The following is a 13499-nucleotide window of genomic DNA, read 5'->3' as shown; positions in this document are numbered from 1 at the left end:
TCATGGTTTTTCAAAAATAGCAGATCTACAAGCTCACAGCGCAGCACTCAGTGCCACGCTGTGACCTTGTATATCTGCTATTTTTCAATAGTTAAAGCACAAAATGTGAGTGAATCCTTGTACCTAGGGCCCAGAATTTGGTGTTACACCCGTGTGGGGAGACCTCTGGGGCTAATAGTACTGTATTGTGTGCTAGGTCTCTAAGGTCACAGACGCCCCCTTCAACTTATCCTAACTATATTTATAGCCTTTCTGACCCATGAATCAAATTAACTGCCTTTGGTCTAAGAAAACCCGAGCTCAACGCCAAATTGTAAAAAGCACTAATGTATACCTTGGCGTCAGAACCCTTTGCCGCTGAGAGATGGATAGCTTTGAATCATTGTGATGGGGTAACAAGACACCTTGAACCCTGGTCTTGGCTCCGACTTCTAGCAAGGCCTTCACCTTAAAAGGTAGCTCGGCCAAGTAAATGAGGCGTGGATGTCACACAAATGTGTCCAAGAACTCTTTCTGCAAAGATGAGCATCTTTGCCTTAAGGGGTGCACACAAATCCAACAGATATCTACTGTAATCAAAAACCAACACCACGGAAAAGAAAATTTGTATTCAAACACATCTGAAAGGAATAATCAATGCAGATAACCACAGACGTTTTGAAATTATCCACGCAAAGACCCAACAGAATCTGCTAACACTCAAGTTACGGTGCCAGATCATCTCCAATCATTCATGAATGAGCTCACATACAGTACAGCCTCGGGATTCTCAGGCAGGAGCTAAAACCACCCATGTCTCACAGTTGCCAAGCTCGAATGATATCACAATGTGACACATACAGCATTCTTCCCATTGGAATTGTTCATTGTTGCATGGTGTTTACCTTGTGGAAGCTCCCATGGAAAACTCGCTTCACTTGCTCCTCATTAAACGTGGCTCTCTGGATCTCCCCCCGCGTGTCCTTGTTGTAGAACGTGACTGTTTTGCTGGAAGCTGTAAAGAAGAAAGTCTCTGGTGAGTCCCCTGACCAGAACGCTACGATGCTGTGGCACGCAACGATGTGCATAGAGGAACACATGTTGGTTGTACAGAAGCAAGATGCAAAGCAAGGACGAGGATGAAACGAGGCCATTGCGAGGGCAGTGGCGTCAGTTCAGAAAAAGGTAAGGTATGGCAACATGACTGGTGTCTTGCACGCAAAGTCATGTTGCCATACCTTAGCAACAGGCATGATACATTTATTTTAAGATTTTTGGCAGTCTGGAACATTTGTTCAAGTGCGGCTAAACTTGTCTTGGCATAATATAGTAAACGTGCCACAATTAACAATAATGAATTGCACCTGTGCAGCTGACCTGCAGAACCTGGGAATATACTATTCTGTCAAGATGGGGAGAATAAAAGTGTGGAGAATATAATTATAATAATAAAAATAAAAATTTGCATTTGTAGTTATTTTAACCCATTCAGGCCGGGTACACATTTTAGTGTATGGGAGGGGCTTACAGTACATGTACAGTATGTAGCAACAAATTTGTTTTTGTTGGCTAATTTCTGATTTAGGCCTAACTATAGGTTAGGCCTAAATGGGTTAATGTAATTTAACAACATAACCAGCACAGCTAGACAATGAGACATTCGTGGATTTATATTTTAAAGTAACTTGTATTCTCCCCCCTGGATCCAGGCTATGGCAGCTGCATACCCCTGCCATACCCAATTGACGCCCCTGGGCGAGGGAATCGCTAAACGTGCATTCAACATTCAGCAAGTGTCCGCTTATAAAAGACAAAATGGTCGAGATAAAACCGAAACGAGCTAGTGAGCTGATGAATCACTCTTCACACCTTTTGGGACTGACCTTCTATGTACAGCAGTCCAATAAAAAAAAGTTTGAATTTAGAGTCTGTCTTGAAGATGAAAAACGATGCATACGACGACGAGAAAGAAACCCAGGGAGGGAGGTAGAAAGGCATGGAGGAGGAATGAGGCGTTTAACAGCTGTCACAGATGTTGGGTCAAGGGACAGCTGAGGCCCACATTGAGAGAGGGGGGGGGGGGGGGGGGGGGACTTACGGTTGAGGGTGACCCCGACCTCGGGGTTATTGCTGCTGTCGGAAATCTGCCAGATATCAAAGGCTTCGGTGGCCGTGTCGGGGAGCAGGCGGAAGAGCAGGATGATGGTGTAGGATGGGGGAAGACCGTCCGGATGGATTTCCCTGTTAGCGGAGCACAAACACGCACACGTGTGTGATGAATCAGAAGTGGGTCAGGGAAACACACATGCAGACACAGAGCTCGCAACGGCACTGATAACCACTAAGCATAGGTGCTGTCACGATTATGACATTTTACATGACGATTAATTGTCACTCGAACAATTGCGATTAACGATTTAATTGTGTTTTTGTCGTTGACAATGACATTTCTGTTTGGCTTTCAGGCTTTGAAGTTGCACATGGTAGATATGACACATAACCTAAATATACAAAGAAATTACTGACATAATTGACAACTTAAAAAAGAACATTGATAGTGGAAATAGCCGATCTACAAGCTCACAACGCGTCGCGATGCGACGCGTTGTGAGCTTGTAGATCTGCTATTTCCACTATTTTTGACTTTTTTTTTTTATATATGAACACTTTTCAACATGGAAACGATTATGACGATTATAAAAAATAATCGCGACTATGTCAAATAATCGTGACAGCCCTAACTAAGCATGTTAATATGAACAAATACTTGCTACCCCATGACCATTGAAAAGGTCAAGGCCTGTATAGCAGGGATCTAATCGCTAGGCTAAGCCGGCCACCTCACCATAATCCCAAAACACATTTGTTGAATGTTGAAAGCATTTGGATAAGTTCAAGTCTTTCATAAACACATGACGACTGGGTTACAGTTTGCAGGGCAAAGAGTCACGATCAGTTATACAGATCTTGTCAATGAGTCAGTTTGCAACACAAGACACATTTAAAGTCCTTGTGAGTTATAGAGCTGGAGAGATGCAACAATGCTTGCAATGCAGCAATAAGACTATTCAAACTTCCTGACAGGATGTAGACTGTAGAACCTGTAAACAGTTGCCGGTTCTTCCTTGGCCTTGTTAAAAAAAAAAAATCCCCCGCATACTGAAAGTATTTTCTGTCCCCTCTCTTCCTCTGCCGTGGCTCGAAGTATTTCCATTTGTTGAGCATTAAGTCAATGATTGTTAGGCCATGCACACAGACTACGCTCATTATAAACAAATTAACAAAGCATGCTAAAGATCCTTGAATAGTTGAGTGGTTCAACTATTGCCTAAGGGCATTTTAATGGGGCTGTATAAAGAGCCAGAGTGCTCGACCCGGGGGCGATTCCTTTGCTCCCATTAAAGACGGTTGGGCCCAGCCGCCCAGGCAGGGGACTGTTTGACTCTCCAAATCATTTTTTTCCCTTCTCACCAACACCTCATAGTCCGCAAGCTGCAACAACAAACATTGGCTGGCGTGTGGGTTTAAGGCCGCTGGGCGCTGGTGATGGAGGTTGCGGAGGCCGTTGAAGATTATTATGAATAATGATGGTGGCCTGGCCAAGAATATAGTGCACGAGAGAGAGAGAGAGAGAGAGAGAGAGAGAGAGAGAGAGAGAGAGAGAGAGAGAGAGAGAGAGAGAAGAGAAGAGGCCATGGACTTGGGAATGCAGAGAGAAAGAGAGGCACGCAAGGTCTTATGAATGGATGGCCAAGAGCATGGGCATAAAACCAAACTCGTGCACAGATGGGCATTAACCATCAACAGAGGGGCCCAGGAATATGAAACAAGCAAGTACATTCTCAAATTAACTCTCACTTGTTTGACACAAGTGCAGACAAGCATGCGTGCACAGTAAACACATGTGCTCATTCATGCTCATACCCTTTCCCGAGTGTCACTTTTAGGAACACCAATTTTCAAAACTTTTCTTCTTAAGATTGGTTCTTCTCACTAATGACCATTATACTGTAAGAAGTAAGAACCCACTATCTCAGTTCAGAAAGCTGCCTACAAATGAAGTCATTGATGGGGATTCCAAGCTAATGGAAACTATATCCTTTCTCTTACTGGTACTGTAAGTTACCACGCTGAAATAGAATCCTTTTTTTGTTTTTGTTTAAAAGAAATTAGAGGTCTTGTTTGATTGTCATTGGTAGGTAGGTTTCTGAACTGTCCACAGCCTACCACTGAGACACAGAGAAAATAGACAAAAATGCTACATCTTATAATGCGGATGTACAAGATCACGATGTATCGCCTTGCGACACACGCGCAACGCGTTGTGAGCTTGCAGATCAGCTATCTATGACGCGTGACAACGGGCATGTGGAACACCAGCGGCTCTTACTTGGTGGGCTGGTTGATGAAGGAGTTCTTGTGCAGCCGGTAGGCGACGTAGCTGTTGAACGAGCCCGTCTCCATGGAGACGCCGCTCATGCCGCCATACGTCCTGTCCGTGATGTTGAAGGCATCCAGCATCCTGAAGCCTGGGGGTCAACAGTCAACACGGGGCCTTAGGTCAGTGGTTCTCAACTTTTTGTGGCTCAGGGTCACCCCTTGTAAAGACCTCCACGGCACCCCTGAATTACATTGTCACTTTACAGTATCTTATGTGACATTAACACATTGGATGCCCACGACGCGCCAACGCGCCGAACGCTCTGATGTCTCCACGTGTCCCCACGACGCACTTGACGCGTTGTACAGTAAGCTACAGTAAGCTGTGGCTTACTGTACGAGGCGCCCGCGGCTGAAGAGAAACACTCCAATTCCCGAAATGCAACGGGGTATCACGTGACCGGGAGGTCCGGTTTCCTCATAGACAGCAGTGTTATGAGATTCACAAAAGTGGATTTTTTTTCCTAATTCCATGTTTAAAACGCGACCTTCTCTACCATACAAAAGCACTGATGCCCGCGATTGTTATTTTGAAAGAGTGAAAGAAAATACTATCGCAAAAGAAAACAGGACATAATCCGATTACATCTACTCAGATTACTTTTACCCTGAGCCTCCGAAATAGGATAAAATCAATTACATTTAGGGCACTATGGGATTTTTGTTTCATCTTGGCCACTCCATGTGTTAACGGTACGTAAATAAACGTAGATCTTTCCCCCTAAGATACAGTATGCCACGAGGTAAACCTGGGAGAATATCTGTTTCCTTTAGGACAGATTACTAAATAACTTAACTGCTTAAACCCCAGCATCCCTATACAAGCCCACAACGCGCCACAACATGACGCGTTCTGAGCTCGTGGATCGGGTATTTTTGGTGAAGAGACTTGGTGTATATAGGCTGAAAAAAGAATGCACCAAGTACAGTGCAACTCATGTCCTTTTTACTAAGTATACCTGTTGAGGGTGTACGTGTGTTATGTTACATGCTTTATTAAACGGAAGTATTCTGCGGCACCCCCGAGGGTGACCCGGAACCCACTTTGAGAAACCCTGCCTTAGATTGTACAGAACACACCGCATGACGGGACAGAGTGAAAAGGTGGGCAGTAAATATACTGCAGCCAGGGCCATGTTGTTGTATACTCACCAGGTGTGGTGAATCCATTCATGTAGATCAGAGGGCAGGCTGTAGAAGACAGAGCAGAGAGGTTGTAATGTGTGTGTGTGAAGCAGAAGACAGCAGCGATTGTGTGCATGAGTGTATCGTCAGTGTGTGACTAATCTCTCTCCACACACTTCCTCTGGCAGTGAATTGAGGTCAGAGCGATTTGACACGGAAAGAGAGCTACTCCAAGTTATCCAAAGATCCAAGGGAAGCTGATAGTTACAGTATGGACATGGAATGGATGAAAAACAAACAATACAAATTGCAAAGAATAACTAAAAGAAAGTGTTTGCCCTGAGGATATCGTCGTTGTCGGGCGGAAACCTCGTATCTCCAAGTTTCAAATTTGCATGTTCTTTCGCAAAGTAAAGCCTTGCTTCATCATACAAGGCCGTCGCACAAAAGTAGTGAAAACAGCAGATCTACAAGCACACAACGCCTCGCGGTGCGAGGCGTTGTGTGCTTGTAGATCGGCTGTTTTCACTAGTTTAAATCTTTTTTTAAAATGATAAATGCAAAACGAACGGTTTTAGACATACAAGGTTTTCACCCGACAACGACGATATGATAATAAGGTTTCGGGTTTTGCTTAATTTCCTCCCGACGTGTGTGCGTAGCACTTCGGCGTGGCGTCAATCTCCGCTTTTAATCTCCTTACTGGAAGTGGCCGTCTCGCAGATGAAGGTGATCAGGTTATCCTGGATCTTGCTGAAGGATTCGAAGTCGTCCACAATGAAAACGTGCCTTTCGCTGGGTTTGCTGCCGATGTTTCTGAGCTCTGCGGTGTCCACGTCCGCGATACCCACTACAAACACACTGTAGCCTAGGAGGCAACGTACACAAACAGACACACGCATGCACACACACACACACACACGCACACACACACACACACACAGAGAGCTTCCGTTAGCCAAAGATGGCTCCATTATCACATTCGATGGGGCCAAGAACAAGTTAGGCTTGGGAGTCTAAATAATTCAAAACAGCCCGGTTGCATTTATATACAAATTACAGAATAATAAAAACAAACATAACAACGATTGATTAGCATCCCCAAGGAGCGGTGGTGGACAATCCCATACTCCTGGTAGTGTATTACTAAACTACAGTCAAATTTGTACTTGATTTAAAGTACTGGAATAAGTATTCAAAAGTATACGTTGCAAAGTAGATGTTCTTTTTAATATCAATGCACTCGGTATTGAAATCACCCCCCAAATTCAAGAAAGTTTCAGCAATTTTCAATAACTTGAAATAAATAGTGAAGATGGCAAATCTACAAGCTCACGAGGCTTCAAATCACAATGCAGTGTGAGCTTGTATATGTTCTGAAATAGATGTTAAGTTATGTATAATGTATTTTTGCAAGTTTAGGTCCCTTCCTAAAACTTTAGGAGAGTCAAAAGTACAGTATTTGTCATTGATATGTTGTGGAACAAGGGTCTTCAACAGGTGGTCCGGGACCCTTAGGGGGTCCTCAGAGTTATTGCAGGGGCTCCTCCAAATCTTTGTGTGATAGAACTTTGTTTCTCCTTTTTTATATTAACCACTTGAACCCTAGTGTCCAAATTCTGAGAAAGAGGTTTGGTGTAGAGGGGAAAAAGAGCAGACTAAGTACAGAGTGAAAGGTCAAGTTTATTAAGTATTGACGGTTCAAGTGGTTAAATATCTGAAACACCAATTTTCATGAATCCAAAATACACTGACGGTTGTGCTGTCAAACGATGAAACGATATGGAATCTATGATAAGGTTGTAGGGGTCCCTGCTTCATCTCTCTCTCAACTAACGGGGTCCTTGGCCTGAAAACGTTGAAGACCCCTGTTATGGAGTGAGGTAAAGTACATTTCTCAGTGTACTCCCTGTGTTACCGTGCACCACTACCAACGAGTCTTCTTCGCGGGGACAGATCCTACGTACCTTTGTGCTGCAGTTTCTCAGCGTTCTTCTTGGTCTCGTCCTGGGAGCGTCCGTCTGTGACCACCACCAGCACCTTGGGAACGTTCCTCCTCATGCCAGCGTCCGATTGGAACAGCTTCTCGTCGATGTGCTTCAGCGCCGCGCCTAGAGAGAGAGGACGACAGAGAGGCAATATAGTTCTTATGCTCACTCACATAACCCATTAAATTTAGGCCTAGAATTATTTGATCGCTTTAACCAGTGAAAAATAGCAGATATACAAGCTCACAGCGCGGCACCGAGTGCCGCGCTGCGAGCTTGTCGATCTGCTATTTTTGAAAAAGTCGTGAAAAATGTGTGCAAATCTTTGAATATAGCGAACGTTTGTAACTCAAATTTTGGAACTAAATATTTTGAGATGGGGGTCCGTGGCCAAATATGTATCATTTTGGGGGTCCTTCACATGAAAAGGTTTGAGAACCACTGACATAGTAGTCTCTCAAGAACAGACTAACTGAGCTCCAGCTAAGTGAAAAGGACCTTTTCTTTGACGATGGCTGGCCAGATTGCTGACATAGAAACATAGGTTTTTCAAAATGCAAATTTTCACGATTTTTCAAAAATAGCAGATCTACAAGCCGCGCTGCGAGCCAGTCAAGGACCCCCTGAATGTATTTGGCCACAGACCGCCCCCATCTCAAAACATTTAGTTCTAGGGACCTCAAGAAGCCAAGATTTGAGTAAAAAAAAGTTGCTTTAAAAGAATATATATTCAAAGATTTGAACACACACATCTTCAGGATTTAAAAAAAAGATAATAATAATTATAATTTTAAGACAGTTGAATGTTATTTTCAGTGTTTTTCTTTTACTATTTAAATTCCATGCCTGACTTTTGTTTGTGTGTATTTGTGTGTATTTCTTACCTTATGTTTGCTATGTTAATTGTTGTATGTCTGACTATAACCTCTGGGGATTATGTCTGATTTATCTCTTTTCATTGTGAACTGTCATTTGAACACTGTCCTGCCTGTGAAGCACTTTGAACTGCAACAATGCAAGAAAGGTGCTACATAAATAAAGTGTATTATCATGATCATGATGATGATGATGATGATGTTATCCTGGTGGACGACGACGACGACAGAGAGGCCATATAGTTCTTATGCTCACTCACATAACCCATTAAGACCATTTAGGCCTAGAATTATCGAATGCTTTAACCAGTGAAAAATAGCAGATATACAAGCTCACAGCGCGGCACCGAGTGCCGCGCTGCGAGCTTGTAGATCTGCTATTTTTGAAAAAGTCGTGAAAAATAGACCCCCCCACCCATCTCAAAACATTTAGTTCTAGGGACCTCAAGAAGCCAAGATTTGAGTAAAAAAAAAATTGCTTTAAAAGAATATATATTCAAAGATTTATAAATAAATGTATTATCATGATCATGATGATGATGATGATGTTACTCTACCTGTCTTGGTGTTTCCTCCCCGGTAGCGGACCATATTCAGGGCAGACAGCACCGTGCCCTTGTCATGGTAGGTGTTCAGCTTGAACTCGGTCTTAGCCTCATCGCTGTACTGCACAAACCCAATCTGTTAACGGAAGACCAGAGATGAAATTAGCTGCCGTCAGCCTGCCTGCATCTACTTTGGGAATGGCGTGGCAAGAAAATCAAAAACGTTCAACGTTGCCAAAACAGCATCTCTATAATAGCCACCCTGAATGACACATATTAGGGCTTAACAAAAGAGTGGAGCACGAGGCTGGCTGAAGAATGAAACTCTGGCTTAAATGACAAGATTAAATGATAAAAATACAAAGTTTCTTATGTTCCACTGTTATTTATTTATTTTTCCACTGCAAAAAAACTAAAAAAAAAGCAACCAAAAGTCCCCAAAAATCTGTCCTAAGCGAACACCCAGCGAGACGAGTGAACTTCGGAGACAAAACGGTGGACTGACCTGCATGCCTTTACTGCTGATGACATCGAAGGCTCCGGCCATGCTGAAGACAAACTGGAGCACCTTGAGGAAGCTGTCGTCTCCGATACTCCAGGAGCCGTCGATGAGGAACACCAAGTCGGCCTTGGCGCCCTTGCACGCTGAGGAGGCAAGCAGGAATAACTGTCTCAGTAACCAAGGGTCTGGGCTGGTGATGACCACCTGGAATCTGTTGCTGTCGGGCAGAGACCTCGTCTCCATATTTCTCCACTTTTTGTGGTTTCTCATAAATGAATGCCCTACTTGATCATAAGTAGCAGATCCACAAGCTCAAAGCATGACACGACGCGTTTGAGCTTGTAACATTTGAATTTGAATCTGAAAAGTAACAGTTTTGGACATATGAGGTTTCCACCCGACAGAGACGAATTATGATCATAAAGGCCCATTCCCACTGGGCCAGATAACAGATAAAAAAATCTAAAAAATACAGATTAAAAAAGAAAATCAGTCACAGATTTTTTTTATCTGTATCTTCCATCCATTTGAATGGAAAAATATCTGGAGAAAGAGATTTGTTTATCTGTTATCTGGCCCAGTGGGAATGGGCCTTTAATTAATGTGGATTATTGAGGCAGGTCGATGCATGTACATGCAGTGTTGGGCTACTGTAACAGTACTTACTTTCTCCAGTAACAAGTAGTGTAAGGTATCGTACTCGCCAAAACAGTCATTCAACTACAGTTTCTAATTGGCTGATTGGTGTCTCCTCCGGTGAGGTTAATTGTTGTTCCAACGAAGTGGATTTCAGTTTTAGAAGGAGCTGGCTATAAGTAAGTAAGTAAGTAAGTAAGTAAGTAAGTAAGTAACTAAGTAAGTAAGTAAACGAATACTACCGGTATTACTTTTTAAAGGAGTTATAAGTAATGAGTAACTTATTCAACTATCTGAGTAGCTTGTCCAACGCTGAGTGCATGTAGCATGCTAGTCTCTTGTAGCATCTTACCATCCAGGGCAGGAGGGATGGTTGCAGGGGGAGGCGGTGTAGGAGGCTCTGTGGGGGCCTCAGTGGGTTTGACCACTGCAACACAAAATGCAAACCATCAACATACTGTAACTGTACATCTGAAGCAATGGCTTTTTACATTACATGTGTTGTGCAAGGCACAACGATGAGAAGAAAGTCAAAATCTCAATTGGCACACCATGCAATGTGCCTTGGCACACCATTTTGGGAACCGCTGGTCTGATTAACTGATATTCGTGCAAAATGACCTCAAGCTTCACAATTATGCTATTTACGGTAATAATATCAAGTCACGTGAAGAGCTACAAGGTCACTCATTGAGTCTGCTTATTTACAACGTGGCTCTGCAGTAGTCTAGTTGTCTATAAGAGGGTGTGCCTGCGTCTCCGGGGGAGATCTTGCACACCGCTGGACTGATCAGCACCAAATATCTTTCCACTCATTTTTTTTCCCACATGATGTTTAATACTTTTCGAAATATTTAATGTAATTGCATTAATTGCATTGGAGGTAAAATGGGTGATGGTCTCCGATGAGGCAGAAACATTGCCCACATTTGGAGTCAACCACCATAGATACTTCATAGACCAGTGGTTCTCAACCTGTGGGTCGACTCGGGACCCCTCAGGGGGGTCCCCAAATTATTTTGGGGGGTCCCCCAGACGATTTACTTAATGTGCAACATTGTTTTCTCACTCAATAGTAAACAAACCACCATAAAGTTTAAGTGTATAGAGGGTATCTGCACATTTCTAAAGTGACAATTTAAGGACTTTTTAGTACCTATAAAAATGACAAATTAAACATTGGCCAAATTGTCAAATATTAGAGGCAGACATTGTGAAAATAGCCGCGTCTACATGCTCACAACGCCTCACAACTCGAGGCGTTGTGAGCATGTAGATCAGCTATTTTCACAATAGAACTGTTTTATATAAAATGTAATGCCTCAGTTAAAATATTATTATATTGGGGGTCGCGGCCTGGAACGGTAGAGACCCAGTGTCATAGACGACCACCAGGCCGGCCACAAATAAGTCAGCACCACGTTGGAGCCATGCCATTCATTCCCATGTGGATCCACATGCATCCACATCATTAGATCTTCGAACACCATCCATCGACAGACGAAGAGGCGATTGCCCTTACATGTGCGCTCCTTGACGCTGACTCCGGGCCCCTCCAGGTTGGGGGTCTGGGTGTAGACGGTGGCGTTGTAGAGGGCGTCAGGGGTCAGGCCGTCAAAGCAGTACGTGCTCTCGGAGCCCCGGACGGTGATCTCCTGAGCTCCCTTGTTAGCGGCTGGGAGAGGAGAGGAGAGGGTTAGGATGCAAGAGGAAAGAAAACGAGGGTAAATTATGAACATAACAACACACTCCAAGGTTAGCGTATCAAATTATTCAGCAGTTCTCAAACAGACAGGCACTCGCATAACGGTCCTAAGTGCTCTCGTTCTATCTGTAATGGCTACCATATTCACATCCTGCTCCGCTCCAATACTGTGTTATTATTTTCTTTTTCCTATCTCTCTCTCTCTCTCTCTCCTGCTTTTTATTTAAAAGTTCTCAGGCAAGGGCCAGCTAAACAAAACCAGATGGACAGGTCGCCAAAATTCAAATGAGGCTGAGACTATTTGCGGCTGTACTTAACAATTTACTTTCATGCTTTCTTGGGAGAATGCAGTGAACTGGTTTTCACATTAGGTCTAGACAATGGCGACATGAAAAACGTGAAGGAAAAACAAAACTTTTGGGTAAATTCAGGTTCAAAGTTTCGCAGACTGAGGCTAAGGCTGGAGACAACAAGACAACAATAGAATCAATGGACTCAGAAATAAAGCTTGCATGTGATGGCTCAGTACTTACGGTCAAAGGGATTGACTTTGAGTCTGTAGGAGGTGGCTGCTCTGTGAGGGGCCCAGCGGATGCAGAAGCTGTCATAGCCAACGTTGTATGTGGTCAAGTCAGTCACGTTCAGATACACTGGAAGAGAAACTCACACTTTAGCACATAATGCTTATCAGTGGTTCTCAAACTCATATGTGGACCCCCCAAAGTCATATGTCAAAGCCCCCTTTGATGTCTATGTGTGCACGTGCCTGCAAAACCACAGATATAAAGAGCTAGATGCCTCGTTCGCCTCTGCAGTTAATTGGAGCGATGTGCAAAAGTTCTTGTCCGGACTTCCTGGAAAAACTAAGGGAACGCTGTCAGTCAAAGTGACTACTGGCCAATCACAGCGCGACTTTTCCGGGACTTATCCAAGGACCACAATTCAATTCAACAGATTCTCACAGGCTGCGTACGTAAAGACCCGCCCCCACCTGCCTCTGATTGGCCTGTCAACTTCCCTATGTGTGACGCACCTAGTGACGCACGCGGAAGCAATGAAGACGGAAGTGATGAAGATTCCCTTAGTTGCTAAATGCATACGCCCCCTAGCCGAATGAGGCGTCTACCTTTCTATGTCTATGTGCAAAACAGCCTGATTTAACAAGTGGTTAAACTATCCAATGAAAAAGGAGGGTCATCTACGTACGCGTGGTGCCTTGTCCAATCAGGGGTTCGCTCAGGCCCGAGGGGTACTGGGCCAGCACCTTGACGTCGTACGTGGTTCCGGGCTTCAGGTTGGGCAGCTGATGGGTGGTGACGTCCCCAACAAACGCCTCCATGGACTCATCTGAGCCTGAAAGGACACATAACAAATAAGACAATATTAATAGCATACTCAATGGGGGAGGGAATAAACAAAAACAAAAGCTACCAGCAGCTCGTGTTAACGGTAACCATCCTTGTGCCATCTGAGCAGGGACGTGCAGAGAATGTTAGAGAGGCAGGGGCTGGAATTTCCAAAAGGGCCTTTGGTGGAAGCACCGAAAATAGCAGACCTTCAAGCTCACAACGTGTCGCGCTGCGACGCGTTGTGAGCTTAGAGGTCAGCTATTTTCGGTGTGTGAAACCACACTGAACTAAGCATAACCAAGTCAATACTGGAGATGTGGCGTAATGGCATGGATTTCTACACAGAGAGGGCAAT

General features: G+C 44.0%; 1 protein-coding gene across 1 annotated transcript in view; it reads right to left on the bottom strand.

The window, feature by feature from the left end:
* Window positions 1-13499, bottom strand: part of col12a1a (collagen, type XII, alpha 1a) — a gene marked incomplete at its 5' end in the record, with an annotated part of 123432 nt that overhangs the window by 22276 nt on the left and 87657 nt on the right. The window contains 12 exons of the mRNA XM_080750443.1: window positions 885-994; window positions 2078-2220; window positions 4370-4508; window positions 5572-5610; window positions 6248-6412; window positions 7512-7655; window positions 8965-9088; window positions 9458-9597; window positions 10443-10517; window positions 11613-11765; window positions 12329-12445; window positions 13002-13148. Coding sequence (XP_080606569.1) covers window positions 885-994; window positions 2078-2220; window positions 4370-4508; window positions 5572-5610; window positions 6248-6412; window positions 7512-7655; window positions 8965-9088; window positions 9458-9597; window positions 10443-10517; window positions 11613-11765; window positions 12329-12445; window positions 13002-13148 — 1496 coding nt within the window. The remainder of the gene's footprint in view (window positions 1-884; window positions 995-2077; window positions 2221-4369; window positions 4509-5571; window positions 5611-6247; window positions 6413-7511; window positions 7656-8964; window positions 9089-9457; window positions 9598-10442; window positions 10518-11612; window positions 11766-12328; window positions 12446-13001; window positions 13149-13499) is intronic.

Source organism: Nannobrachium achirus (genome assembly GCF_963921795.1).
Source record: "Nannobrachium achirus genome assembly, chromosome: 20".
NCBI classification, from domain to species: domain Eukaryota; kingdom Metazoa; phylum Chordata; class Actinopteri; order Myctophiformes; family Myctophidae; genus Nannobrachium; species Nannobrachium achirus.
This window is presented reverse-complemented; position numbering and strand designations above follow the sequence as displayed.